Here is a 21,838-nt window from a genome sequence, read left to right on the forward strand (position 1 = left end):
GGCTCAGATCATCATGCCAAAACAACAGTCATAATAGCTTTAATACAGCAAGTATACTGCATTATGCACAGCGAGATCATTGAGGCACCTCAGGCTACCATGAGAGCCTCATTTCAAACAGTAGATGAGAGGGTTCTCAGATACCCTTACATCTTCATACATCACATCATCACACAAGGCAGATCATCTCCAATATTGTTGGTAGTCTTCATTGAAGCTACATAGGACCCCAGGGAGACTTACGCATCATCTTTATGCTGCTCCCCGGGTGTCCACCAAACACCCCCAAACACCCCAGAACCCCAGACAGCAGCCGCCGGCCACCTTCATCCACGTCGCCCCTTCAGACCGGGTTGCCCATGAGCGGATTCGGGTGTCGAACACGCGAATCCGTATCGGCAAGGAGAGTCAAGATCTCCTTGCCAATGCCCTTGGCCCGGTCATCGGGGGTCGACGCGAACGTCGGCGCCTCCTTGACCACCTTCTCTTCCTCCTCCTCCACCTCCTCCACCAGCTGGAAGCCTAGGCAAGAGGTGCCGAGCACATTGCCGCACGAGCACTTGATGCCCGAGAAGAACACCAAGCAGGAGTCGGCCTGCTTGCCGTGCTCCTTCTCCATCTCGTTGGAGAGCTGCCTCAGGTTTGCTGAGGACTTGGCCAGCGAGGCCGAATCGCCACGCAGGTTGTGCATGGATTTGGCGCCCTTGACGGCGGCGCCCACCGCCGAGATCTTCTCCATCACCGTTGGAGCGGACTTGACAGGCTGCGCCCGCCACGAGAGGCCGCAGCCGGAGCAGAACACGCCGAACTTGATCTTCTCGTCCGTCTCCGAGAGCTGGACGGCGAACGGCTCGTGGACGGGCGTGTACAGCTTGATGGAACCGTACAGCGAGCAGTTCTCGCACGAGCGGTGGGGGCAGGCGCACAGCAGGGTACTAACCAGGTGCTCTCCCTCATCGTGCAGGTACAAATCTTGGATGTGGCCACACTGGCAGCAGCACCACTGTCCTATGACCTTCGGGGTGGGGGTGGCAGGCGACTTGGCCGAGCTGATGGAGGCGCCCGAGTAGATGGGCCTGTCGCGCTGGGCAGCGTAGTAGGAGGCAGGGACATCCGTATACTGGCGCACGGTGCGGTCGTTGGCGGAGGACTCACGGTTCATGCGCATGACATCGTCGAAGTTGATCAAGAGACCAAGGTGGCGGGCCTCGCGCTCAGCAGGAGTCGGGATGTGGAGGTTGCTGAAGTCAATCTCGAGACCAAGCTCACGGGCGGTCTTCTCAGCAGGAGACATGTAACGCTCAGGCTCGTCGGGCTGAGACAATGGACCTGAGTCACCTGACGGAGCATCTGCACTGTTGTCCTCGGGAGCCGAGATTGAGGCATCGTACCTAACGTCGTCCTCGTAGGCGTCCTCGTCGGTGATATAGTACTCGATGTCATCCTCATCGTAGCTATCGTCATCGTGATGCTCCATGGGAGGAGAAGAGGGCGACTGTGAAGTTGACGCCATGCCTTGATCGATGGAAGCCTCGTTGTTGAATCGAGCTCCGGACTGCTGAGTGGGTGAACCCGTGTCTTGTTCGAATGTAGCCTCATTCATGAACCGAGCTCTGGACTGCTGAACACCTGGCGGCGTGTCGACAGAGGCATCGCTCTTGGGTATAGCTGCGAAATGCTGATGAGTTGGAGACATAGCTTGTTCGACGGCAGTCTCATTCAGGAATCGACGTGCGGACTGCTCCAAGACGTGGAGCCGTGTCTCCGACCGTAAGAACGCTCATTCTGCATTCGAGGTGCGGACTGCCTCAGCACGCTGAGGCCATCCTCTTGATCAACGGAAAGCCGCGAACTCGTACTTAGCTCCGGGCATTGGACCAAGTGCCGGGCATCTCTTCATAGTCAGAGTCATCAGCCTCGGATCCAGACACGAAACTGCTGCTGATGTGAGGGCCATATCTTCATTGACGGGGCTCTCGTTGTTGGGACTAGGTCCAGACTGCTGAGTAGGCGACGACATATCTTGATTTTGAATTGAATGCTCGTACTTGGGTCCAGCTACAGTGCGATGTGAAATAGGTGAGTTGCTACTGATGTGCTGAAAGCCTTGACCAACATTAGCACTATCCATTTCACTCTCGACCATGCAATACATACCTTGGGGTGAACCAATTAGCGTCTTCGATACTGACTTGTGCTTGTCACGGCGAAAGAGGCTCTTGACACCGCCCTTGAACTTTTCGGCGAAGCTCTTCTTTCCGTCGAGGTTGCGGCGCAAGTTGGGAGTTGAGCGACTGCCGAATGGTGGCTCTACAGAGAAGAAGTTTGGGCTAGTGGGACTTGAGAATGTGCTTGATGGTTGCTGCTGTCGCGGCACTAGAAGGCTCGGAGTTGATGGGCTGGCGAACGATACTGACTCTGGCTGAGCTTGCGGAGGTTGCAAGGTTGGGCTGGAAGGACTAGCAGACGAGCTGAGGAACCCGAAGTTCGGAGTTGACGGGCTGAAGAATCGCCTCGACGACTGATGCAAATAGTAGTTCGGAGACAATGGACTGACAGGCGGCCTTGATGTGTTCTGCTGACGGGACTGTGAAAAGTCTGAAGTCGAACGATTGGCGGGCGACCTCGACAGTTGCTGGTGAGTCGAGATGTAGGGAGTTGAGGGGCTCGGTCGCAGGGGAGAGCGGGGAGAGGAACGTTCTTCAAGCTGGCGCGGTCTAGACAGAGGAGGGGTCAGTGATTGCTCCATGGTGAACGCTTTCTGTGAAAGTTTCGCAGAGAGGCGTTCCGAAGCGGTGGCGGGTGGGCGTGGAAGGTGAGCAGTACGTTTTCGTTAGACTCGAGTCGCCTGTGGTCGAGGCAGTCGTCTGATCACTCGAAAGCTTTTCCCGCGAGGGCGTGCTTGCGGAGCTCGATCGAGTTGTCTGAAAAGTGAATAGCCTGTCTAGTGACAGATAGCTCGTGGGGTGAGTAGATGCAGAAGCACCGTGAGCGAGCACAACGCCGTCGTGAAAGCTGATGGTGGGAGTTTGCAGTTTCTTGACAGGTTGGAAGTTTGTGCTTGAGGAGTCGGAGAGGTCGCTCGAGTGCGGTTGAGAGTAAACAGAGGGCGCGTCGTGCATGGCGACGGGACATGCATGAGCACAATAACAACAGCAAACGGCCGCAATCGCAGGTGAAGACGGAATCAGTGACTCAGAAGCAGATGAAACGCAAACGAAGGCTTCGTTGTAAACAATATATGCGAAAGCACATAGCAGCTAAGAGCGTACACCAGTGTGTGCAGTTGCTTGATTGCATGGTGAAATCTCTCCAATATTGTGACAGCACTGTCAACGCGCCTATCACAGTAAGAAGGTGACAGGGCAAGCAAAGAGCAACAACAGTCCTGCTCTTGCTGGTTGCTCCTGTCTTTCACCCCACAATCTGCATACATATAGTGGAAATACACTACCCGTTCATATGCGGGGAAATGGCGGGGAATAGGAGCGTGTATAGAGTTGGAGGTGGGCAAAACTCGATGGACTTGACTTTCATTACGACATTGAGACACCGAGAGGTTCATATGGAGAGAAACACAGACTGACTATAAGAAAATCACGTCTATGGTTTCTAAGAACAACTTTCCAAGTACACACAGCACTACACCTGGACAGTGGTTGACTGAGGAAAGTAATGAGAAGGACAATAAGATCGTCTATGATAGATAGAGTTAGAGATAGAAACATACAAAGGACTTTGACTAAAAGACTTCTTTACTTACCACATGGATGACAAGAGAACCACACGCAGCTGGAGGCAGGCAGAGACACGGACTGTAAAGAAGAATACGCCCAAGGTTTTGCGAACAACTCTCCCACACGAAGCACCACACATGGGCAGAGCCTACTGAGAAGAGCAATGAGCAGGGCTAGAAGATTACAGACGTTGGTAGACATGTAGATGCAGACGCCAATGTGGTACGGAAGTTCAAGCCGTAGTCCATCGGACATGTCGAGAAACTCACACTTTTGCTTGAATAGAGAGGAAGAGGGAGAAACGGCACGGGCTGCAAGGAAATGACATCTATAGTTTCTACGAATAACTTTTGAAAAGACACAAAAGCACTAAACCACGCGATCACTTTTCCATCTCATACTACGCCTCGCATACTTGGATAATTACATTCCCATGAGAGCCTTGGCACCAGGCTCGCTGCACACGTACACAACGTCGTGGCTGTCGGTGAAGCCGTTGAACTTGGTGGCAGAGCACTTTGTGTAAGCGCCCATGTCCTCAAAGTACAGCCAGTCGCCAACATCCAACAACTCGGGGAACGAGCAGCTGGAGGAGATGATGTCGATGCCATCGCAAGTGGGACCCCAGATAGAGTACTCCACCTGAGATGGAGTGTCGTAGCCCGAAGTACGAACATCGTACAAGACATCGTTCCCAGACTTCAGAACACGTGGCACAGGGTGCTGGTGGTCGAAGATGATGCTGGAGAAGTTGCCGTAGACACCGTCGTTCAGGTACAGCATGTAAGAGGTCGTGCCCAGAGTAGCATCGGCGACGGTGCGGCGAGCAATGACGTGGCATGCAATGGTGAAGGCAGTGGACACATAGTAGCGTCCCGGCTCGCCAATGACACGGATATGAGGAGGGAAGTACTCGTCCAAAGAGGCGGAAAGTACAGCGGCCATGGGCTCGAAGGTAATGTCACCCGTGAAGCCACCACCAACATCCAGCGTGTGCATGTCGAAGCCGAATGCAGCCGCCTGGTCAAAGACAAAGCGGGCGTCCTGAACCGCCTTAATGAAGGCTTTTGGGTCAGACGCTCCCGAGCCGACATGGAAGGCCACGCCCACGACATTGAGCTCCAACTTGTGTGCAAGCTCGAGCAATTCCGCGGTGGTGTCCAAAGAAGCACCAAACTTCTGGCTCAGGCGGCACAGGCTGCCAGAGTCATCCGTCAAGATGCGCAGGTACAGCTCAGCATCGGGGAAAAGCTGCTTTGTCTTGTAGAGCTCATCGGCGTTGTCAAAGGTCATCTGCTTGACGCCCGAGTTGGCAGCATAGCGGACGTAGGACTTGGTCTTGCAGGGTTGGGCGTAGATGATTCGGGCCGGGTCGACGCCCAATTTGAGCACAGTCTCAATCTCGTTCTTGGAGGCGCAGTCGAAGCCCATGCCCAGCTCGCTCATAAGGCGCAGGACCTGCGTGTCTGGGTTGCACTTCACAGCTAGTTGACGTCAGCGACAATATTCAGATGCAAATTCGCTGGGGAAAATACCATAGTGCGGCTTCACACGGGCCAAATTCTTCTTCCAGCGGAGGTGCTGGCGGTAGACCTCGCCCAGGTCGGCGATGAAAAAGGCATCTTCGTCGCCTACATCGCAGGAGTCATGATCAATAGCCTCGACACGGCTTTTCAGGGCCGATCCAATCAGCTGCTTGGATTTCCAGGCGCCATGATTTTCAACACTACCCAGTGTTTGGGAATTGAGCGACTGTAAGGAGTCTTTCAACGTCTGGTATTCTTCGGTAGTGGTGATAGCAGAAGGTGCCATGCCCTGGATAGAAATTCCCGGGTGGTTGATTGGTGGTATGTAGATTGGTTGCTTGATGCCGAAGGCTATCTTATGGGGGCTTGAAGGGCGCGAAGCCTAGGCTTTGGCAAGGTCTTCCCGACTCGGGAAGAACCACCTACAGTCGCAGTCAGTTGGAAGCTTCATTGTGGCGCATCGGAGGCGTCGCGTACAGAGAACGTGCTATGCGGCAGCTGGGTAGATGGAGCGTCCGGGGTTGGTGTTGGTGACAAAAAGAACAGGAGGTCGAGCTGCTCAAGAGGTCTGTCCACGAGGGGGAGGGATGTTGTTGGAGATGTGTGGCGTTGGTCGAGCAGATACGTCTTGAAGGTTCAGGAGAAAGTAGGCTGACGCCGTGGTGATATAGGTGCCTTGTGAATCGGCACCAGGGCGAGTGTGTTGAGGGTTTGAAGAATGAAGGCGCGGTGGTGGTGATGTTGAAGAGGAAAGGATTTCAGCAGAGGAGCGCCTCGGTGTGGGACCTAGCAGCGAACGCTACAACCAGAATTATGTCATCGGCACGAAAATACCGCGAATCGAAGCCATGCATCGCATCGGACACACTTCCTTTCGGCACAGCCACAGCCATCTGGCCGCTTCGCTTAGCAGAATTCGGCAGCCAATCTATTCTAGATAATCTGTCCACGTTCACACCCGTTTGAACTGTCGGCTTCAATTTCCTTGACTCTGTGAAGCAATCCAAGTCCTTTCCTCGAAGCTGCACACCGTCACTAGAGTAGATCCCGCTACCCAACTGCGAGATGTGGGGATGCGCCCAACTTACCGCTCTTTCCCATGGTTCGAGAGTTCATTGCTCCACTCACTAATTTGGACCCGGGCACTCAGCCGGTTTCTTACAAACAGCTGGCTGCATCTCATGCACGCGACTTTCACATGCTGGTCTTGTTGAATTGTTGTTTAGATTTGTATGCAGCTTACTGCGACGCACATGCATCAGCTATCAAATGCGGAAAGACGCCAGGTCCCCTTCCCAGCCCCGACCACCCATGAAAAATGCCGCGTATATGTACGTTGGGTATGTGTGTAAAAACGCCGCTGCACAATGCAAGGCTGCCCAAGATATAATGTAAAACGCCTTGAGATGTGCTCAAGTTATACGCGCTGCAACATGATGGGAACGTCCGACAAGTCGACGCCATATTGGTGCTTCCATTGCATGCTCTTGGAGCTCGCTTTGGAGTGGAGTGACCGTGTTCCTGCACTGCCACCCACACCGGTGCCACCACGGCCTTCATAGTTGTAGGCCAATCCGCCGCTAAATCTACCCCAGGCTGCCAGCTCCTCGCGATCTGGCAGCTTGTTTCGGGAGTTGACTGTGGAAGCAGAGGCTTCGCCAAAGCTTGCTTCAGTGCGTAGACCCTCTCCGATAGACTTGCGACGGTGGTTCCAGTGTTCTGTGTGCGCGTCCCAGTCCAAAATTTGCACTTGCATTGGAGGGTTTTGTGCGTGCTTGTCGTATTTTTCGACGAGCTCTGAGACCACCTCGCCTTTGGCTTGGGATCGAGGAATGAAGGTGCCATTGGTTTTGCGTTCAGTCTCCATCTCCATCTCCAACTGAGCCGGGTTAGATCCTCCGTGCTTCGCGATGTCAATGGTCGGCACGGGTGGGATGTCGTGGACCGATTGATAACGCCGCCTAGATACATTCGCCTCGTCAGCTTCCTTCAGAGTGTGGAAACTCTTCCTCCTGCGCTGCTGGCGCTGCTGTTGAGGCATTTCTTGCTCGGCGAGCGCTCGATCCTTGCTGCGGATACGCGCGAACTCAGCAGCTTCCCCAGAATCCATCCTAGACCTAGGTCGCGGCTGTGCGCCACCAAGCTGGTGAGGATGAGTAGGGGATGTGACTGTCTTCCGTAGTGGAACAGACATTGCAGCGTCGTACGGGGAATTACCAAGTGAAGACGCAATGGTTCCGAGATCGACAACGCCAACTGAGGCGTTTACATTGTTTTTGTTGGCGTCCTTATTTTCGACGGTCGACTTCCTGCGAAATAGCGATAGGCTCCTGTGCCGCTTGTGCACAGGCCGTGGAGTCTGTCCAGGCTCTATTTCCGCTAACTGTGCAAAGGCCTCTGACGGAAGCGGAGCAACAGTACTGACCTCCGATCCAGCTGTGAGGATGTGCTCTTTAGTAGGATAGGTATGTTCAAGACATTCTATTCCCGGTGTGTTTGACAGCCTGCGTGTGAACTTGGCTCGGACGTTGTCCGGGATGCCAGGAATTGTAGCTTCTGGAATAGACTGACACGATTGCACTGTAGGAAGCTCGGTCTGAGATGGTCGCCGCCTTTGCAAGCGGTTTTGGAACTTTGGGCTTGTGCTACCATCGATGGTGTTAAGGGAGAATCTTGATACCAGCGCATTGGGGCTGGGAAGACCGCGCGACGTTGAGGCCCGCTCAGATTGGCTGGAAACGTTCATATGCGCCGGTACACATCCCCCGTCTGCCTCATCTACATTGGCGAGGAGTTGATAGTCGTAGTGAGCAGAAGAGTCGCTCTCGCGTGGAAGCGAAGCTCTACTTGCCTGCTCCTCTTGAACGCTATTTTTGCTAGATCTTCCCGAGTCGGCGCTGTATCTGCCGTTGTGAGTTCGAAGGCTTCCACCAGACGAATAACCGGAATCAGAAGTGCGAGGCGCTGGGCGTTGTCTTGGCTGCATCGTTTGTTCTTCTGAGACAGACACGCGTGGAACAGCGGAAAATAAACTTGAGCCGGACGCTTCGATAGCAGTGATGGGGGCATCGAAGACAGTGCTTGCGAATACAGTACTCGCCTCGAAGGGACTGTGAGGAATCTCGGATTGATAGTCCTGTGCATATTCGCTGGCACCCTGGCTCACCGGCCTCTCACTGTTGTTCGTAACGCGCAGTGCCTTGTTTGACTTTTGGGGACGGGGTCCTTGTGGTATGCGGTCACTGTCTCTCGTACGGGGCCGCACGACCATCTCGTGTGCTCGGTTATTGTAGAGAGGAGGAACCGCAGGTACTGACAAAGACTTGCTTTTCATGTGTCCTCGCTGTCTCGCACTTTTCATCGTCAGAGGGCTATAGCCAGATTGTGCCGTAAAGTAGTCTAGTTCTCCACCAGCCGACTGCTTTGTGACCTTCATGCTAACAGCAGGTGACGGTTGACCATTGACGATGCTGAGTGTGCCTAGCTGAAGACTCCCAAGATGGCCATAATCAAGGTCACTCGGGGTTTGTGCTCTCACTGCAGAACCGTTCGGGCTAGCTTCCACTGTCTCCGGGACCGCTAAACGGTGCTTAGTGGTGCCCTTCGGTGTCGCAGCCCATTTTGCCTCCTCCTCAGGTGCAACTTGGGGTGGTTTCCATGAATTCCATGTTCTGCGGCGACCTTCGCCGGGTGAATTTCGGGTCGCAACACCAGGGGTCTGTACCAGGGAGCGACGTCTCGTCAGTGAAGAGCTGGAACCGTTCGCTGCCGATGTTCTGCGGCTGAGTGTCGGCTCCGAGGGCATGACTGTGTCCGTGGAACCTTCCCAAATTTCCTCTACACGGCATTAGTCTGGACACGATGTATGTGGTACGATTTAAAGGTGTTCGCGAAACCACTCCATGACGTTCGCTTCTGACAATTCTTTGAGTGCATTCAGTTCCTGCGCAGGAGAAATCTATGAGTGCAAGTGCAGAAAGAAAATATGCTTACGAAGAGCAGCCAGGTCATCTGGAGAAGCATTCTTCTTGACCTCCTGCAGCAACCGAATGGCTGCTTCCAAATCCAGCTGTGTGTTGGGAGCTCCATTGGGTTCAGAGAGGTCGTTCAGCCTTGCCGTGGAGCCATGTTTGCCCCCAAAGCAAGATAGCGAGTTTGATCTTGAGTTGGTGCGGGAGTTGGCTCGAGAGTTGGCCTTTGAGTTGGACCGTGATAACATCGACAAAGGCCGTCCACGAGAACGTGGTGCAAGCTCTCCAATCGCATCTTCCTCCCTCTTGGAAGACGGTGCTGAGCCGTCTTCTGTCTCAATAGGTGACAAGAGCGTCTCTTTGATATTGTATCGGCCCTTTGCACTCAGGTCTGCATATCTCGAATTAACGGACACCGGAGAGTCTGTGAGCAGCGTGGGTGCTGGCGAGTTCGTGTTCGTCTTTGGCTTTGCCAACCGATTGTGGTGGTGGGGAGTGCTTTGGTTGTTGCCCATGATGTCGAGGTGTGGAATGTTGGGGGAGCGGGAACGCCCAGTTTAGTGTGAAGAACGCATGGACGATGCACCTTGAAAGAGAAGGTCAGTTATGCAAAGCAGACGCGGGGATAACTTAGGTCGGCAGCATACCTATATGATACCACAAGACACTAGGACCTTCAATGTGGGGGGCTGGAGTCTTTCGAGCCACGGTTAGTGCTACCTGAACCTCACCTGAGGCTGTTGAGGCCGAACACTTATAACTCGGATGAGGCAGGTGGCTGCAGCGGAGAACCTGTTGTCGGTTGCAGGCTTTTCGATGCTAAGACGTACAATAGCCACCGTGCCATGTAACGGAGAGGAGAACAAAGCGAAGTAAACAACAAACTTGGAAGAAGGCTGAAGTGAAACCGGACGCATGCGCGAATGCAATGAATGCGCCAATTAGCGATCGCGATAAGTAGAGCTCCAAAGCCAATCAAGGTGGGGCGACGCGATGGATGCGCGGCATGCAGGCTTATCCCAGGCGACCATCTCGACTCCCTTGGACGTGCAACGGCTGATCGGCTCACTTTGGCATCCTCCTGATCGAGCATCCGTCAGCCACTTTGCGATTCCGATGTCTGATCGCTTGCCAGCATTCGCTCGGGGCACAAAAGGCGTGCACAGCCGTTTCAAGGGATTCCAGTCAAGGCATCGTTGTCCTGAGAAAATCTCCCTTCCTTGCTCTAGCCTTGTTGGTACCTGTCGTCACGTCCTCGTGATTTCGTGCACGTACGTGATAGCCAGGCCTTTACATGCATGCACGATTTGCGGCCCTTCAGTCACCGTGTAATAGTGACGGGGGCCTCGAGATGCAGAAGGTCGGCCGCAAGTCGGTGCAGACTCTGATTGCAAGGATTTGCATCCGATAGATGACCGATGGTAACAATGCTATCATTCCATTTGCCTTGTACTCCATGTCGACTTCGCCAAGTGCTCGAAGCGTCTCGATTGCTCAAGCTCACGGCAGTGGCCCTTGCTGCGTAGTAGACTGCCGGCCAAGGCGTTCAGTCTAGACACGATAGTCTCCGATGAGGATCGGTTTCAGCTGTAGATCCGTGCAGGTGTGCAAAAGACCAACAAGCGCCGTCGACCAGACTCGCCTCGGAGGATCTTGCTTGCTTAAAGCCATTGCCGTTCGGACGACGCGCCGGGTAAGTCGCAGAACTCGTGGAGACCAAGTATGAAGCTGTCGCAACGTGGCGGAGGATCTGGCGTCTATCCTTAATTCTGGATAAAGACCGCAGTCTCTCACACTTACCCCTACCGAAATGAGATGGATATGGGGCTTCGTCTGTAAGTGTTTGCGCGCGTTGCGCTGCAGTCCTTCACACTCCGAGTCAGACTTCGTGCCTCCCAGACTATCGAAAGAGTAAGCTGAACTTGGGTGCTGGTGTACTTCGGGCGTGGTTAGGTGCACTCATCTCCAGGGCAACCTTGGGAACGAAGTTGGCTTTATTGCTTTAGGTATTGAGGAGTCGATTAGCGCGTCTTCCATCAAATTGGGTCTTAGTCAGCGCGGCAGTGGCACATGTTCTGCTCCAAGAGCCGGTCAGCCTTTGCCTTCACAATCATCTCCGCGAAAGCCAAATTATTACACAGAATCTTGCAACGCATCGGACAGAAGTATGTCCTATTTCCAAATACCGTGCACCGATGACGTGGACGCCATGATCGTCGTAGTCCCGGGAGCTTGCGAAGCCTTTGAGGCTTGTTCAGGTGTGACATCATCGAGTCGCTGTGAGATTTGACTTTCGACATAGTCTCTTTAAGCGCGTGTTAACTTCGACCTTGCCGCCAGGCCTCCTTAAACATTTTGACTTTGCGCCTCTCACTCACACAGACATTGCTGACAGTCGGTGCGATTACTCTGAACAACCCAGTACTCCTGTCGCGTGCCTCCTTATCGAACGCGCCCTTCTCCGCATCTTCGCGACTCCTGTTCCTGGCAGCAGTCACATCAGCCTCCATCCGGAGACCTCACGGCCTCTGTTCTGCGTCGCAAAACATCAGCAGCCATGTTGGGAATATCGTACTGGGTCGTACCCATCTTTTCGTCGATAACATGGATAGCATGTCTTATTGCTATGATCGTATACTGGGCGACGACTGGGAGGCCGCACTATGTCACGATGAATGAGGGGCAGTATTTCCCGTATATTTCTGGTAAGTCATAGCATGGACATTGCATCTCATGATGTTCACAGGGACGCGCACTGACTCCACATAGATATCGGCGCAGACACGCTCAAGCCTATGTTCATCGCCCTGTCCGCAGTGAGCGTCGTTACATTCGACCTCGCCTTCATTTTCGAGCGATACCTAAGACACACGGGGAAGCTCACGCCCAACACTTCCGTATGGCAGAAGGTCTACTCGGGATGCGCCACTGTCGCGGCCATTGCTGGAGCAGCCGGCCTCATCCTGCTCACGATTTTCGACTGCAAGAACCATAACAGGCTGCATAACATCTTCCTGGCAGTGTTCATCATAGGCTACATCGTTTCAGCAATCTTCACTTGCTGGGAGTACCAGCGTCTAGGCATACGCTACCGCGAGCACTCCATCCTCCGCATCTCCTTCTGGGTCAAGCTTGTCTTCATCGGACTGGAGATCTGTCTGTGCATCGCCTTCGTTGTCTGCTCTAAGAAGCGCGTCTGGAACTACGCTGCCGGTCTCGAATGGGCAATCGCATTTGTCTACTGTTGTTACGTCATGAGCTTCTTCATCGACTTCTTGCCCGCAACCAGGACCAAGCACCACCAGAGCCACGAGACTGAGATGCAGGTTGCTGAGGAGGGTGGTATGCGCGGGATGGGTGATGGTGCTGCGGACAGCGGACAGTACTTCCGCGGTAACGCCGCGCCTGTCAATGGATATGCTGATGGCACTAACGGTGCAAATGGATTCACCAACGGAGCTACCAACGGCCACACGAATGGTGTCACTAACGGTTACACCAACGGACACACCAACGGCTACACAAATGGCAACGGCTACGTAAGCCACACTGCCGAAGGATACCCCAAGCCCGCCGAGCCAGCAGCGCTGACATCGCGGAACTTCTAAGCACTAATATCCACACTGCGCATACCCACTACTCTTCGTACATATATCCCCTTTTCCTGTACCTTTTTTACGACTAGAATGTTCCATTGTTTTGTCACGAGCGCTTTGCATATACCACGGTAGAGTAAAGGAGGGAGGGTAATCTGACCCGTAAACGCATCATGTACGAGTATGTTGGATTAGCATAATGTCTTATCTGCTGCGAGTTTGAGTAAATGTCAAAAGTCATTGTATGTCACCGTTTCCAAGGACTTGATGCACGGTGAAAGGTAGACGAAGACAGAGGGTATAAGAATGTCAATTGAATATCATGACTGTCATGCTATATACCACCTTACAAGTACAGCTCTATGCACACGTTTCAACCCGGCTGATATACTTGTTACATTGATTCAATCGTCAAGGAAAAAAGGCATGTCAAAGAGACGTGGCAAAAGGAAAACAGTTTGATCAAGCCAAGACGTGAGATTCTCTATGCCTTCTCCATCTGGTTGAGGATGGCGCGGGTGAACTCGTGCGTGGTGGAGTTGCCGCCCATGTCGCGTGTTCGTGCGGTGCTGTTTAGGAGTTAGCTTTGCTTGTTGTTTAATGTTGGTTGTGTGTAAACTCACCCGTCAGCAATGACCTTGTAGACAGACTGCGAGATGCGGTTGGCGTGGTCGTCAAGACCGATGTGGCGCAGCATCATGGCAGCAGACAGGATCAGCGCAGTGGGGTTAGCCTGGTCCTTGCCCTTGATGTCGAGACCGACGTGACGGCATCCAGGCTCGAAGAGAGCGACGTTGCGGCCCATGTTGCATCCGGGGACGATACCGGGACCACCGACCAGGCCAGCTCCGATGTTGGAGAGAATACCTCCGTACAAGTTAGGCATGACCATGACGTCGAATTGCTGTGGCCTGGAGACACACTGCATGGAGGCGTTGTCGACAATCATGTCGTTGGTCTCGAGTGTGGGGTAGTCCTCGCCGACCTTCTTGACGGTGTTACGGAACAGACCGTCAGCAAGCTTCATGATGTTGGCCTTGTGGATGCAGGTGACCTTCTTGCGGTTGTTGGCCAGCGCAAAGGCAAAAGCAAACTTGGCGATGCGCTCAGACTTCTCGCGGGTGATGATCTTGAGCGACTCGACGACGCCGTTGACCGACTGGTGCTCGAGACCAGAGTACTCGCCCTCGGTGTTCTCACGGATGATGCAGAAGTCGATGTTCTTGTGGCGCGTCTCGTAGCCGGGGATGTTCTTGAGGAGGACGATGGAAGCGTAGATGTCGAGTTCCTGGCGGAGAGCGACATTGAAGGAGCGGTGACCGGATCGCTCGACGGGCGTGTGGAGGATACCCTTGAGACCGAGCTTGTTGCGCTTGAGCGAAGCGATAGACTCGCGCAGAAGTTCCTCGGAGTGGATGTTGCCCGTCTCGACACCGGAGACGTCGACCTGCTCCCACTCAATGGGAACGTTGTCTGCCTTGAAGATCTCCTTGACCGACTCGGAGACCTCAGCACCGATACCGTCACCTGCGCATCGTTCAATATTATATTCGGCATTTGGGGCGGTTATCGCGCGTACCAGGAATCAAGGTAACGGTGTATTTGCCGCCGAACTTGGTGGGCTTGAAGATGTCCTGCCCGACGGTGGCCATTGCTACTCCGCGTCAGAATCCATATTTCCCCATGTTTTCGCATATCGACATACATCGCGAGACCATGGACGGGCCGCATCGAGCAGGCTTCGCGCCCCGCAGAAGGGTCTGGAGACGGCGCATTAGTATATCAATTCTCGTCGTGGGGGTTCAATCGCCGGTGCATGGGCAGCTCCGTACCTGCGCGGTTCGTTGAGAGGTCCTCGACAGCATGGTGATTGGCGGTGTTGGTGCTAGTAGCTGGTGGTGAGGGATTTGAGGCAGAGGAACAAGCTGGACGAAGCTACCGACGCCGAAAAAGCAACCCGGAGAAACCGCGCTTGGCAGTGACCGCATCCGTCTTTCCGCCGCGGCCGATGAACCATCTTCAACCTCAACGCCGATTTATTATCTGCGGCACGAAACTGCGCTCTTGGCTTGATCAACAACGACTATTTCGACTGTTCTTGGGCGACATGGTGCGCTCACGCTATGTACAGCGGAGACCTTCCGCACGATCTGACATGTGACGAATTCCAGAGCCTCGTGTCGAGCTCGAGCAACAAATATGCAGCACCTGTTACACGACGCCGGATACTCGAATATGGGAAAGCGCAGAGTCCTTCGTTAACTACCATCATGTAGAATGCTACATCAATAGGAATGCCTGGAGTGCTTTAAACGTTTTGGACACGCGGCGATTGAGATCACATACGGTAGGTTGTGCTTCTTCAAAGTATTTCATCTCAGAGACTACATTTGTAGCGACCTTCTTCGAAAGGGTGCATACATGAATGCTCTACATGCTGTGCATAGTGCAGTTTTAGACGTCTTTCCAGGCACTAATCTGGAGACATGCTTTGCAGCAATGCTCTGTTCACGGCCTTTCAAGTGCGCAGCTCGACCTCACCTTCACCTCGAGCTGTAGAACGTCAGCAACCCCGGGTAGACATACACTTTACCACCTCTTCTTTCCTTCTCCGCTAAAACCCACCAACCTGAATATCGGGTACTGTCCTTCGGTTCACATCCCTTTATTGTCTGTCTCATCCTGCAACACACCTAGGCAGTCAAAGAACAACCCAAAGATCCTCGCGCTTGACGTCCTTGAGCCCGGACCTTGGTTCTCTCACCTGCACTAGCGCCGAGAGTGCGATTCATGACAGTGACGAGGCTCTGCCTTCTCAGATACTTCGACTTATCAGCACCAACTTCGGCACTGGTAGCGAAGCAGCAACTACTTGTTTACGGGCGTCTTAAGTCCACCTTCATCCTGTCCAACTTCCGTCACTTTTCTCTCGCTGTCAACCTGCACAGGAAGTCCGCAAGCTATCGGACGCGGCAATTGCAAAGCTTCCCCGCCCAGGCTTCTCTTCCAGCCCAAACTCGTGCCCTAGACTCACCGCAAGGGGCGACGATATTCCAAGGCGACACTGACCTCCTACTCAATTATCCTTACTCAACAGAGCCCTGTACGGGTCGGAAACACGCGGTCATGAGGGTCATGGAGAAAGTTACGGACCGCATGGCTGACATCCACGTGCATGTGGAAGGTCAAGTCGATGCCCTGGAAGAGTATGGGGAATATGTTGATGCCACCGACAAGGCTGTTTGCTGTTATGTACCCGTTGACGAAGGGCATAAGGTGAGGGTATTCGGCAGGTTCAACGGCACAGTGAGTTGCTCTCGGATTTTCTTCCTAAACGATAGGTGCTGACACAACAGACCATGGTCATTGCATACGATGTCATCGTAGATGGCATTCTCCGCAAGGCTTCTTCCTACACCGCCAAGAGCGTCTATTTCCAGAAGCACAAAAAGCTTGACGCGGAAAAGTTTCTCTACAAATCTGGCAAGGACGTCATCGATACGGATATGCTTGTTGCTCCGATCTCAGGGGTGACCGCGATTTCAGTAGAAGGCAAGGAGACCGTCGGCACTATGGAGCTGCGGCTCTATGTGACTCGGCAACTAGGTGTAACTCATGCTCCCGTTAGGTACGAGAAGTATGACCGCATCAGTGAGAACTCCGAAGACGACGAGGTGCCCAAATATGCTACCTACAAGCTGATTGCCCCTACATACCAGATGGATTTCGAGAAGAACGCAGCACCACTCGAGGATGGGGAGCTGAAACGAGAGCACCGGAAGATGAATACGAAGCGCCCAGGCACCGAACCATGGGCAATCTTTCGCTTTCACTACCGAAGCAAAGGTAACACCTTACTTTTTGTTCGATACGCCACAGCTAACATGCATACAGACACGATCATTGAACACAAGCTGGGTCGGACATACGACCCCAGGAGCAAGGACAAACCAGAGCCCTATACCCTGAATCTCGAGCCGGTCCCTCCGCTATCCGTCGGCATAAAGCCACAGAAGGATGACGGGACTAGCTCAACGCACACGTCTTCACCAGCCCCTGACGTACCACTTACCCCAACAAATGCTCCGCAGAAAGGTCCAGTCGCAAAGGTAAGAGACAGTTTTGCTTTTACCTTGATCTCACGGTGATTCAGGGTCACTGCGACTTGTCGCTAGCGTTATATAAACCAATTTTTTTTTCATGCTAACACCTTCCAGTCTCCTACACTTCTCAAGAAACAACTGCTCAAACCTACGACAACACCACCTACAACACCCAAGATGGCTTCTTCGACTACGAAGAAAGACTCTACCAAGACTCCCGATACGACTCTTGATCCTGAAGTACGGGGTGAGGTCAACGAAGATGTTCTCAATCGTGTGTTCACCAAGACCTCGCCAGCACCACACTCTCCTGAGACCTCCTTCACGCCTATCAACAAGGCTGCCGCAACTGGAGACAATACCAGCGTTGCCTCGGCTACCTCTGTTGATGGCGAGGTCGATAAGGCCGCCTCCGCCTCCAAGAACAACATGGTTAACAGCGGCACAAAAGATACGGGCGGCAGCGATGTAGTCAAGAATGCCGCTGGAAAGTCCTCTGACAAGGCCATTGACAAGCCTATCAAAAGGGGCAAGACTATCGTGAAGGAGCCCGCTGAGAAGCCTGTCGAACAGGAAGAGATGGCTGCCAAAGAAGTCGCTAAGAAGCCCGCAACGAAGGAGGACCCGGTCACCAGTGACACAATCGCCGTCATTGGACCCAAGCGAAAGACCACCTCCACCAAGGAAGGTGGTACCGCAAAACCCGCCGGCCTCCCTCAAAAGGTCGCAAAACCTGCCAACGGCAACGCCAAGAAGCCAGCCAGCTCAGTCAAGACAGCAGGCAAAAAGGAGCCGCAGGTCGTTATCCCGCCCAAGAAGTCTCCCGTCGTGCCAGTGAACACTGTCCCCACATCCCCGTCGACGCCCAAGAGGCCCGCTCCCGAGGCACCCGTCACACCGGAGGATCAAGTTCATGTCGGTCTCATTGATGGCTCCAAATCCCACAGCAAGCGCCCCAAATTTACTCCCAGCCCACTCACCCCGACCTCAACTACGATCGTGCCGCGTATCCCTTCAGGCACCTCTAGCCCACGCCTCATGAGCGTTGAGCGCAAGGTCGCCGAACAGCGCAAGAAGCTCGAAGCTATACGTCAGATGCGTCTCGAGACGGCCAAGAAGCAGGAAGTGCTCGACAAGAAGATGGAGCCTTACAAAAAGCGCATGGAAGAGGAGCTGGAGCGTCTCAACAGGGAGATGATGGAGGAAGAGGCTGCGGCTGCTGAGGATGAGGAGCACTTCAAGGCGAGTGAGGAGATGCTGAAGGAGTTTGAGACGGTGGAGTATGACTTGGGTTGTGTGTTTGGAGAAGAACAGGCGAGAAAAGGTGGTTTTTAGGGGTATGGAGTATGGAGTTTGGGTGGGATAGTGTGGGCTGGATGTCCTCAAGGATGGTTTGGATTGGCGTTTGGATTGGCGATGATCGGGCTGGACAACTACCGTGGTGTGATCCCAGAGATCGAAACTCTCAGTATGGAACTTGGGGTCGACCTGCAAGGTAGGACGAGATTCTGTAGCGTCTCATACTGTTCTACATTCTCGAGATGTAAGCAGTGAGTTTGGGGTCGATTGGCGAGATGACCTTCGCTGTCGCTTGTTCCTAGAGCAAGGAATCCACACTCTTCTTTATTCTAGACCCACATGCTATATCAAATACAAAAGTATTAAATCAACATCCCAGCGTATGCCCGAAAACAGTTTGGCACATGGAGGAAGCAATGATTGATCGCAAAGTGACATGACGCGCAGTTATCCAAATGTACTAGGATTATGTACAGGGGGTATCAGGAAACAATCTCCGCAAAAGCAATTTCACATAACATTATAGCCACCTAAAGCAAATCCCTTGAACTTCGAACGAGTGTTGAGCCTATGCCGTTTCGTTGTCTCGTAGTGGAGTCCGCTCTCGGGCTACTCTCATGTTGGCCTTGATCCGCTCTAGGAGCTCTGCGGTTGTTGCTAGAGCAGATGGATGTAGGTTCCGCTGTACCTCATATTAGCACAACAGATCTGTAAAGTCCAATACATGCCGACTTACGTTATTGAGCCAGGTCACACATTGCTCGTGAGTCCAGGTGTCTGGGTCTGCACCGTGTATCAGCGCAACTCATATGTCCATTTCAGAAGACCACACTTACCGCCGGTAGGATCACGGCTAGGAAAGAGATCTTGACCCCAGATGCTCCATGCTGCGACACCCGTAATAACGGCAGCGAAGGCAAAGAATGGACCCTAGTGCATTGTCAGCACACAGCTGTTCGTTCGAAAGAGACACCTTACGATGATAAAGTAGTTCCAAGGTATCGATTGGGCACTTACACGTTGGCTGACTGCACGGTCGATTGGGGTAGGCATACTGAATGCTGGAGGATGGCTACCAAGGATGTGATATAATTCGAGTTCGTGTGGCTTACGACCTGTGTGTCTAAGAATGCGCAGGTGATTTCTCAGGGCTTTAAGAATTTATGTAGGTCCAAGGCATCTCGCAACCATCTCCTCATCCACGTTCGCGCCACAGACGTCGTCACCCCACCATCCCGCTTCCGGCCTCGCGCAACACCGCCCTTCAGCGGCCCGTGCGTAGCGAGCAGTCCACTCCACACGCCAAATTGCCTGGGCCACGAAAGTTCACGATCACGACCGAAACGAACAATCCGAACCGACTCGTCAAAATCAGCCAATATGCCTTCCGAAGTCTCCGACATCAAGCAGTTCATCGAGATCTGCAGGCGCAAGGACGCTAAGTGTACGTCTACCACACAATCCCGAGGAGGTCGCATGTCGCAAGAGGAGGAAATATTGATGGACCAATTGAGGACGGCAGATGACTGCGACTGAGGGGGACCATGTGCAGTGAGAGGATGAGACTGACAGTACGACAGCTGCCCGCATAAAGAAGAACAAGAAGGTCAACAACATCAAGTTCAAGGTCCGATGCTCAAAGAACGTCTACACCCTCGTTCTTAAGGACACCGACAAGGCCGAGAAGCTGAAGCAGAGTCTGCCCCCGGGTACGCACACCCCTACACAATCTCTCTAGACCCTACATATCACGGGCAGCAGCTCGTATGAACAGGAGCAATGGCTAACACAGATTTATAGGTCTTACCATCTCCGACGTTGGCAAGAAGAACCCCAAGGGCAAGCACGCCGCATAAATGGAGCCACGACGGTGAGGAGGCAGATGAGGAAACTGAGTGCGAGGTGAAGAAGTCAGCGCACGAAGTACGACTGGCATGGCATGAGCGGACGGGCGTCAAACGGATAACCTTTCTTCAATGGCATACCGAACCTCGTAAAAGAGAGTTCACCAGGAATGAAAAAGTCAAACTTCACATTGCGCCTCACAACTTGCTGGATTTCGCTTTGATTGGTGCATTTCTTACACATTTTCGAGACCAGGGCTTTCTACAAGGCCTCCACTTTCTTCCCTTGTCTAACATTGAACTTGAACTGATCTTTCCGATCTAGATACACCACCTTGGAGTCCAACCCCGCCGCATGCACCGCCTTTTTGAAGTCGTACAACGGACTCAAGAACACATCATAGTCGTCGTAATGGATCGGGATCGTAAGGTCGGGATTGATCAGCTGCATGAGCTGTACTCCCTGCTTTGCATCCATGGTAACCATCAGCAACGGCATCTTCGGCCCTGGAATCGTCGTGCCACCCAGATGGACCAGCATGAGGTCGATATTCTGGTCCTTGTACCGCTCGGGAATCTCCTTGAGCTCGTCGACCATCAGCGTGTCGCCTGAGATGTAGATCCTATATCCGTTCTCGAAGGAGTCGTCAGATACTGGAGCTGAGTAGCCCAGTTCAATCATCCACCCATTCGTCGGCGGTACGGCTCCAAGTATGTCATTCGCTACGTTCAAAGGTCCCGGTGGAACATGCTTGCCTGGCACTCCGGTGATCTTGAGGCCTGGTTTCTTCCCCTTTTGCTCCTCGCCTTCAACTTCCAATACCAACGTCTCCCAAAAGTCCAGCGCGTGGACGTTCGTGAAGCTATCCTCGCCTTTGCTCGTCAAACACTCCTTTGCATGTGGCGTCGTAATGATGGGGATGCTCTTCGCCAGTTTCTCCTCGACTTCTCTATCGAAGTGGTCTTCATGGTAATGCGATAGGAAGATGACGTCGATACGAGGTAATTCTTCCAAGTCGATGGCTGGGTTGGTACGACGGGTGCCAGAGACACCAGGACCCAGATGCACATGATCACCGGCGTGGAGGAAGTTGGGGTCTGTAAGGATGCGCAGGCCAGCCCATTCGATTATCGTCGTAGCGGTGCCGACAAAGAAGAGCGATGCGTTTGTAGAATCTGACGGCGCATTTGTAGGATGTATCTTCGTCTCCTTGGCATCTGGGAGGGCAGAGGGCACGGAAGTTTGATCCTTGACCGGAGCGCCTGAGCTAGAAGGCTTGATAGTTAAATGTTTCATGATTGCTGCTGCTCTTCTCTCAATCGGCTTCTTCGTGGGCCTGCGTGCGAAATAGTCGATGTAGCAGTATCTTTTGACTTTCGGCAGGAATATATGGGAAAGCAAGAAAACAGTGCGAAGAATAGGAATCGCAGCTTGTCTGCATCGTAGGAAGGCATTTCTGTAATACTGGTGACGACACAACGCCGTAATGATGAGGGTTCAAGGTCGCAGGGTGTGCGGTGATCATGCGAACAACGGTTGCTACTGTGTGAATGCCTTTGGACGCTCATGTTATACGTTGTCATATTCTTGACCCTTTCTAAGACCGATGAGGCGGAGTCACGACGTCTTGCGCGTCTTGTATCACAAAAGGCAGTTATGGAGGGCTGTGTGGTGGAGCTCTCTCCCGTTGACGCTCCGCCAGCAGGTGCCACAAACTGACATGTGGCTGCGAGATGCGCGCGGAGCTTGGATCCCTGCCGA

At 53.2% G+C, this 21,838-nt stretch overlaps 12 protein-coding genes across 12 annotated transcripts; 3 read left to right on the forward strand and 9 right to left on the reverse strand.

Moving 5' to 3' along the window:
- Positions 1 to 343: 343 nt before the first annotated feature.
- SNOG_03640 (hypothetical protein) lies at positions 344 to 1,696 on the reverse strand (the record flags this gene model as incomplete). The annotated part of the gene is made up of 1 exon (XM_001794142.1): positions 344 to 1,696. The coding sequence occupies one exon, from the start codon at positions 1,694 to 1,696 to the stop codon at positions 344 to 346; it is 1,353 nt and encodes a 450-aa protein (XP_001794194.1).
- Positions 1,697 to 1,834: 138 nt separating this feature from the next.
- SNOG_03641 (hypothetical protein) lies at positions 1,835 to 2,749 on the reverse strand (the record flags this gene model as incomplete). The annotated part of the gene is made up of 3 exons (XM_001794143.1): positions 1,835 to 2,106; positions 2,158 to 2,521; positions 2,558 to 2,749. 3 exons carry the CDS (start codon positions 2,747 to 2,749, stop codon positions 1,835 to 1,837), a joined length of 828 nt encoding a protein of 275 aa, XP_001794195.1.
- A 122-nt stretch (positions 2,750 to 2,871) lies between these two features.
- SNOG_03642 (hypothetical protein) lies at positions 2,872 to 3,122 on the reverse strand (the record flags this gene model as incomplete). Its single annotated transcript, XM_001794144.1, has 2 exons — positions 2,872 to 2,924; positions 2,987 to 3,122. 2 exons carry the CDS (start codon positions 3,120 to 3,122, stop codon positions 2,872 to 2,874), a joined length of 189 nt encoding a protein of 62 aa, XP_001794196.1.
- A 929-nt stretch (positions 3,123 to 4,051) lies between these two features.
- Positions 4,052 to 5,993, reverse strand: SNOG_03643 (hypothetical protein). Its single transcript, XM_001794145.1, has 3 exons — positions 5,741 to 5,993; positions 5,273 to 5,685; positions 4,052 to 5,221 (listed from the first exon to the last, which is right to left on the reverse strand). Exons 2-3 carry the CDS (start codon positions 5,547 to 5,549, stop codon positions 4,161 to 4,163), a joined length of 1,338 nt encoding a protein of 445 aa, XP_001794197.1. The 5' UTR covers positions 5,550 to 5,685; positions 5,741 to 5,993; the 3' UTR covers positions 4,052 to 4,160.
- A 687-nt stretch (positions 5,994 to 6,680) lies between these two features.
- On the reverse strand, positions 6,681 to 8,185 carry SNOG_03644 (hypothetical protein; the record flags this gene model as incomplete). Its single annotated transcript, XM_001794146.1, has 1 exon — positions 6,681 to 8,185. The coding sequence occupies exon 1, from the start codon at positions 8,007 to 8,009 to the stop codon at positions 6,681 to 6,683; it is 1,329 nt and encodes a 442-aa protein (XP_001794198.1). The 5' UTR covers positions 8,010 to 8,185.
- A 3,221-nt stretch (positions 8,186 to 11,406) lies between these two features.
- On the reverse strand, positions 11,407 to 11,793 carry SNOG_03645 (hypothetical protein; the record flags this gene model as incomplete). Its single annotated transcript, XM_001794147.1, has 3 exons — positions 11,407 to 11,475; positions 11,613 to 11,718; positions 11,753 to 11,793. The coding sequence occupies 3 exons, from the start codon at positions 11,791 to 11,793 to the stop codon at positions 11,407 to 11,409; spliced, it is 216 nt and encodes a 71-aa protein (XP_001794199.1).
- Positions 11,794 to 11,905: 112 nt separating this feature from the next.
- SNOG_03646 (hypothetical protein) lies at positions 11,906 to 12,842 on the forward strand (the record flags this gene model as incomplete). Its single annotated transcript, XM_001794148.1, has 2 exons — positions 11,906 to 11,939; positions 12,004 to 12,842. 2 exons carry the CDS (start codon positions 11,906 to 11,908, stop codon positions 12,840 to 12,842), a joined length of 873 nt encoding a protein of 290 aa, XP_001794200.1.
- A 280-nt stretch (positions 12,843 to 13,122) lies between these two features.
- Positions 13,123 to 14,482, reverse strand: SNOG_03647 (hypothetical protein; the record flags this gene model as incomplete). The annotated part of the gene is made up of 3 exons (XM_001794149.1): positions 13,123 to 13,399; positions 13,454 to 14,357; positions 14,410 to 14,482. The coding sequence occupies 3 exons, from the start codon at positions 14,480 to 14,482 to the stop codon at positions 13,315 to 13,317; spliced, it is 1,062 nt and encodes a 353-aa protein (XP_001794201.1). The 3' UTR covers positions 13,123 to 13,314.
- A 1,474-nt stretch (positions 14,483 to 15,956) lies between these two features.
- On the forward strand, positions 15,957 to 18,268 carry SNOG_03648 (hypothetical protein; the record flags this gene model as incomplete). Its single annotated transcript, XM_001794150.1, has 3 exons — positions 15,957 to 16,136; positions 16,187 to 16,939; positions 17,048 to 18,268. The coding sequence occupies 3 exons, from the start codon at positions 15,957 to 15,959 to the stop codon at positions 18,266 to 18,268; spliced, it is 2,154 nt and encodes a 717-aa protein (XP_001794202.1).
- Positions 18,269 to 18,634: 366 nt separating this feature from the next.
- Positions 18,635 to 19,335, reverse strand: SNOG_03649 (hypothetical protein). Its single transcript, XM_001794151.1, has 4 exons — positions 19,250 to 19,335; positions 19,069 to 19,162; positions 18,969 to 19,015; positions 18,635 to 18,914 (listed from the first exon to the last, which is right to left on the reverse strand). The coding sequence occupies exons 1-4, from the start codon at positions 19,283 to 19,285 to the stop codon at positions 18,801 to 18,803; spliced, it is 291 nt and encodes a 96-aa protein (XP_001794203.1). The 5' UTR covers positions 19,286 to 19,335; the 3' UTR covers positions 18,635 to 18,800.
- Positions 19,336 to 19,562: 227 nt separating this feature from the next.
- SNOG_03650 (hypothetical protein) lies at positions 19,563 to 20,263 on the forward strand. The gene is made up of 3 exons (XM_001794152.1): positions 19,563 to 19,676; positions 19,813 to 19,941; positions 20,033 to 20,263. The coding sequence occupies exons 1-3, from the start codon at positions 19,613 to 19,615 to the stop codon at positions 20,086 to 20,088; spliced, it is 249 nt and encodes an 82-aa protein (XP_001794204.1). The 5' UTR covers positions 19,563 to 19,612; the 3' UTR covers positions 20,089 to 20,263.
- A 75-nt stretch (positions 20,264 to 20,338) lies between these two features.
- SNOG_03651 (hypothetical protein) lies at positions 20,339 to 21,373 on the reverse strand (the record flags this gene model as incomplete). The annotated part of the gene is made up of 1 exon (XM_001794153.1): positions 20,339 to 21,373. The coding sequence occupies one exon, from the start codon at positions 21,371 to 21,373 to the stop codon at positions 20,339 to 20,341; it is 1,035 nt and encodes a 344-aa protein (XP_001794205.1).
- Between the last annotated feature and the right edge of the window lie 465 nt (positions 21,374 to 21,838).

Source organism: Parastagonospora nodorum, assembly GCF_000146915.1.
Source record: "Parastagonospora nodorum SN15 chromosome Unknown scaffold_5, whole genome shotgun sequence".
NCBI lineage: Eukaryota > Fungi > Ascomycota > Dothideomycetes > Pleosporales > Phaeosphaeriaceae > Parastagonospora > Parastagonospora nodorum.

Excerpts from the sequence above, each read along its gene's own strand:
- SNOG_03643 (XM_001794145.1), bottom strand. The coding sequence starts at position 5,549 with ATGGCACCTTCTGCTATCACCACTACCGAAGAATACCAGACGTTGAAA. Across the intron at positions 5,222-5,272 it reads CCGTGTGAAGCCGCACTATG|CTGTGAAGTGCAACCCAGAC; the intron begins GTATTTTCCCCA and ends GACGTCAACTAG.
- SNOG_03649 (XM_001794151.1), bottom strand. The coding sequence starts at position 19,285 with ATGCCTACCCCAATCGACCGTGCAGTCAGCCAACGT. Across the intron at positions 19,163-19,249 it reads ACCGTGCAGTCAGCCAACGT|GGTCCATTCTTTGCCTTCGC; the intron begins GTAAGTGCCCAA and ends ACAATGCACTAG. Across the intron at positions 19,016-19,068 it reads TAGCCGTGATCCTACCGGCG|ACCCAGACACCTGGACTCAC; the intron begins GTAAGTGTGGTC and ends TACACGGTGCAG.
- SNOG_03650 (XM_001794152.1), top strand. The coding sequence starts at position 19,613 with ATGCCTTCCGAAGTCTCCGACATCAAGCAGTTCATCGAGATCTGCAGG. Across the intron at positions 19,677-19,812 it reads CAGGCGCAAGGACGCTAAGT|CTGCCCGCATAAAGAAGAAC; the intron begins GTACGTCTACCA and ends ACAGTACGACAG. Across the intron at positions 19,942-20,032 it reads GAAGCAGAGTCTGCCCCCGG|GTCTTACCATCTCCGACGTT; the intron begins GTACGCACACCC and ends ACAGATTTATAG.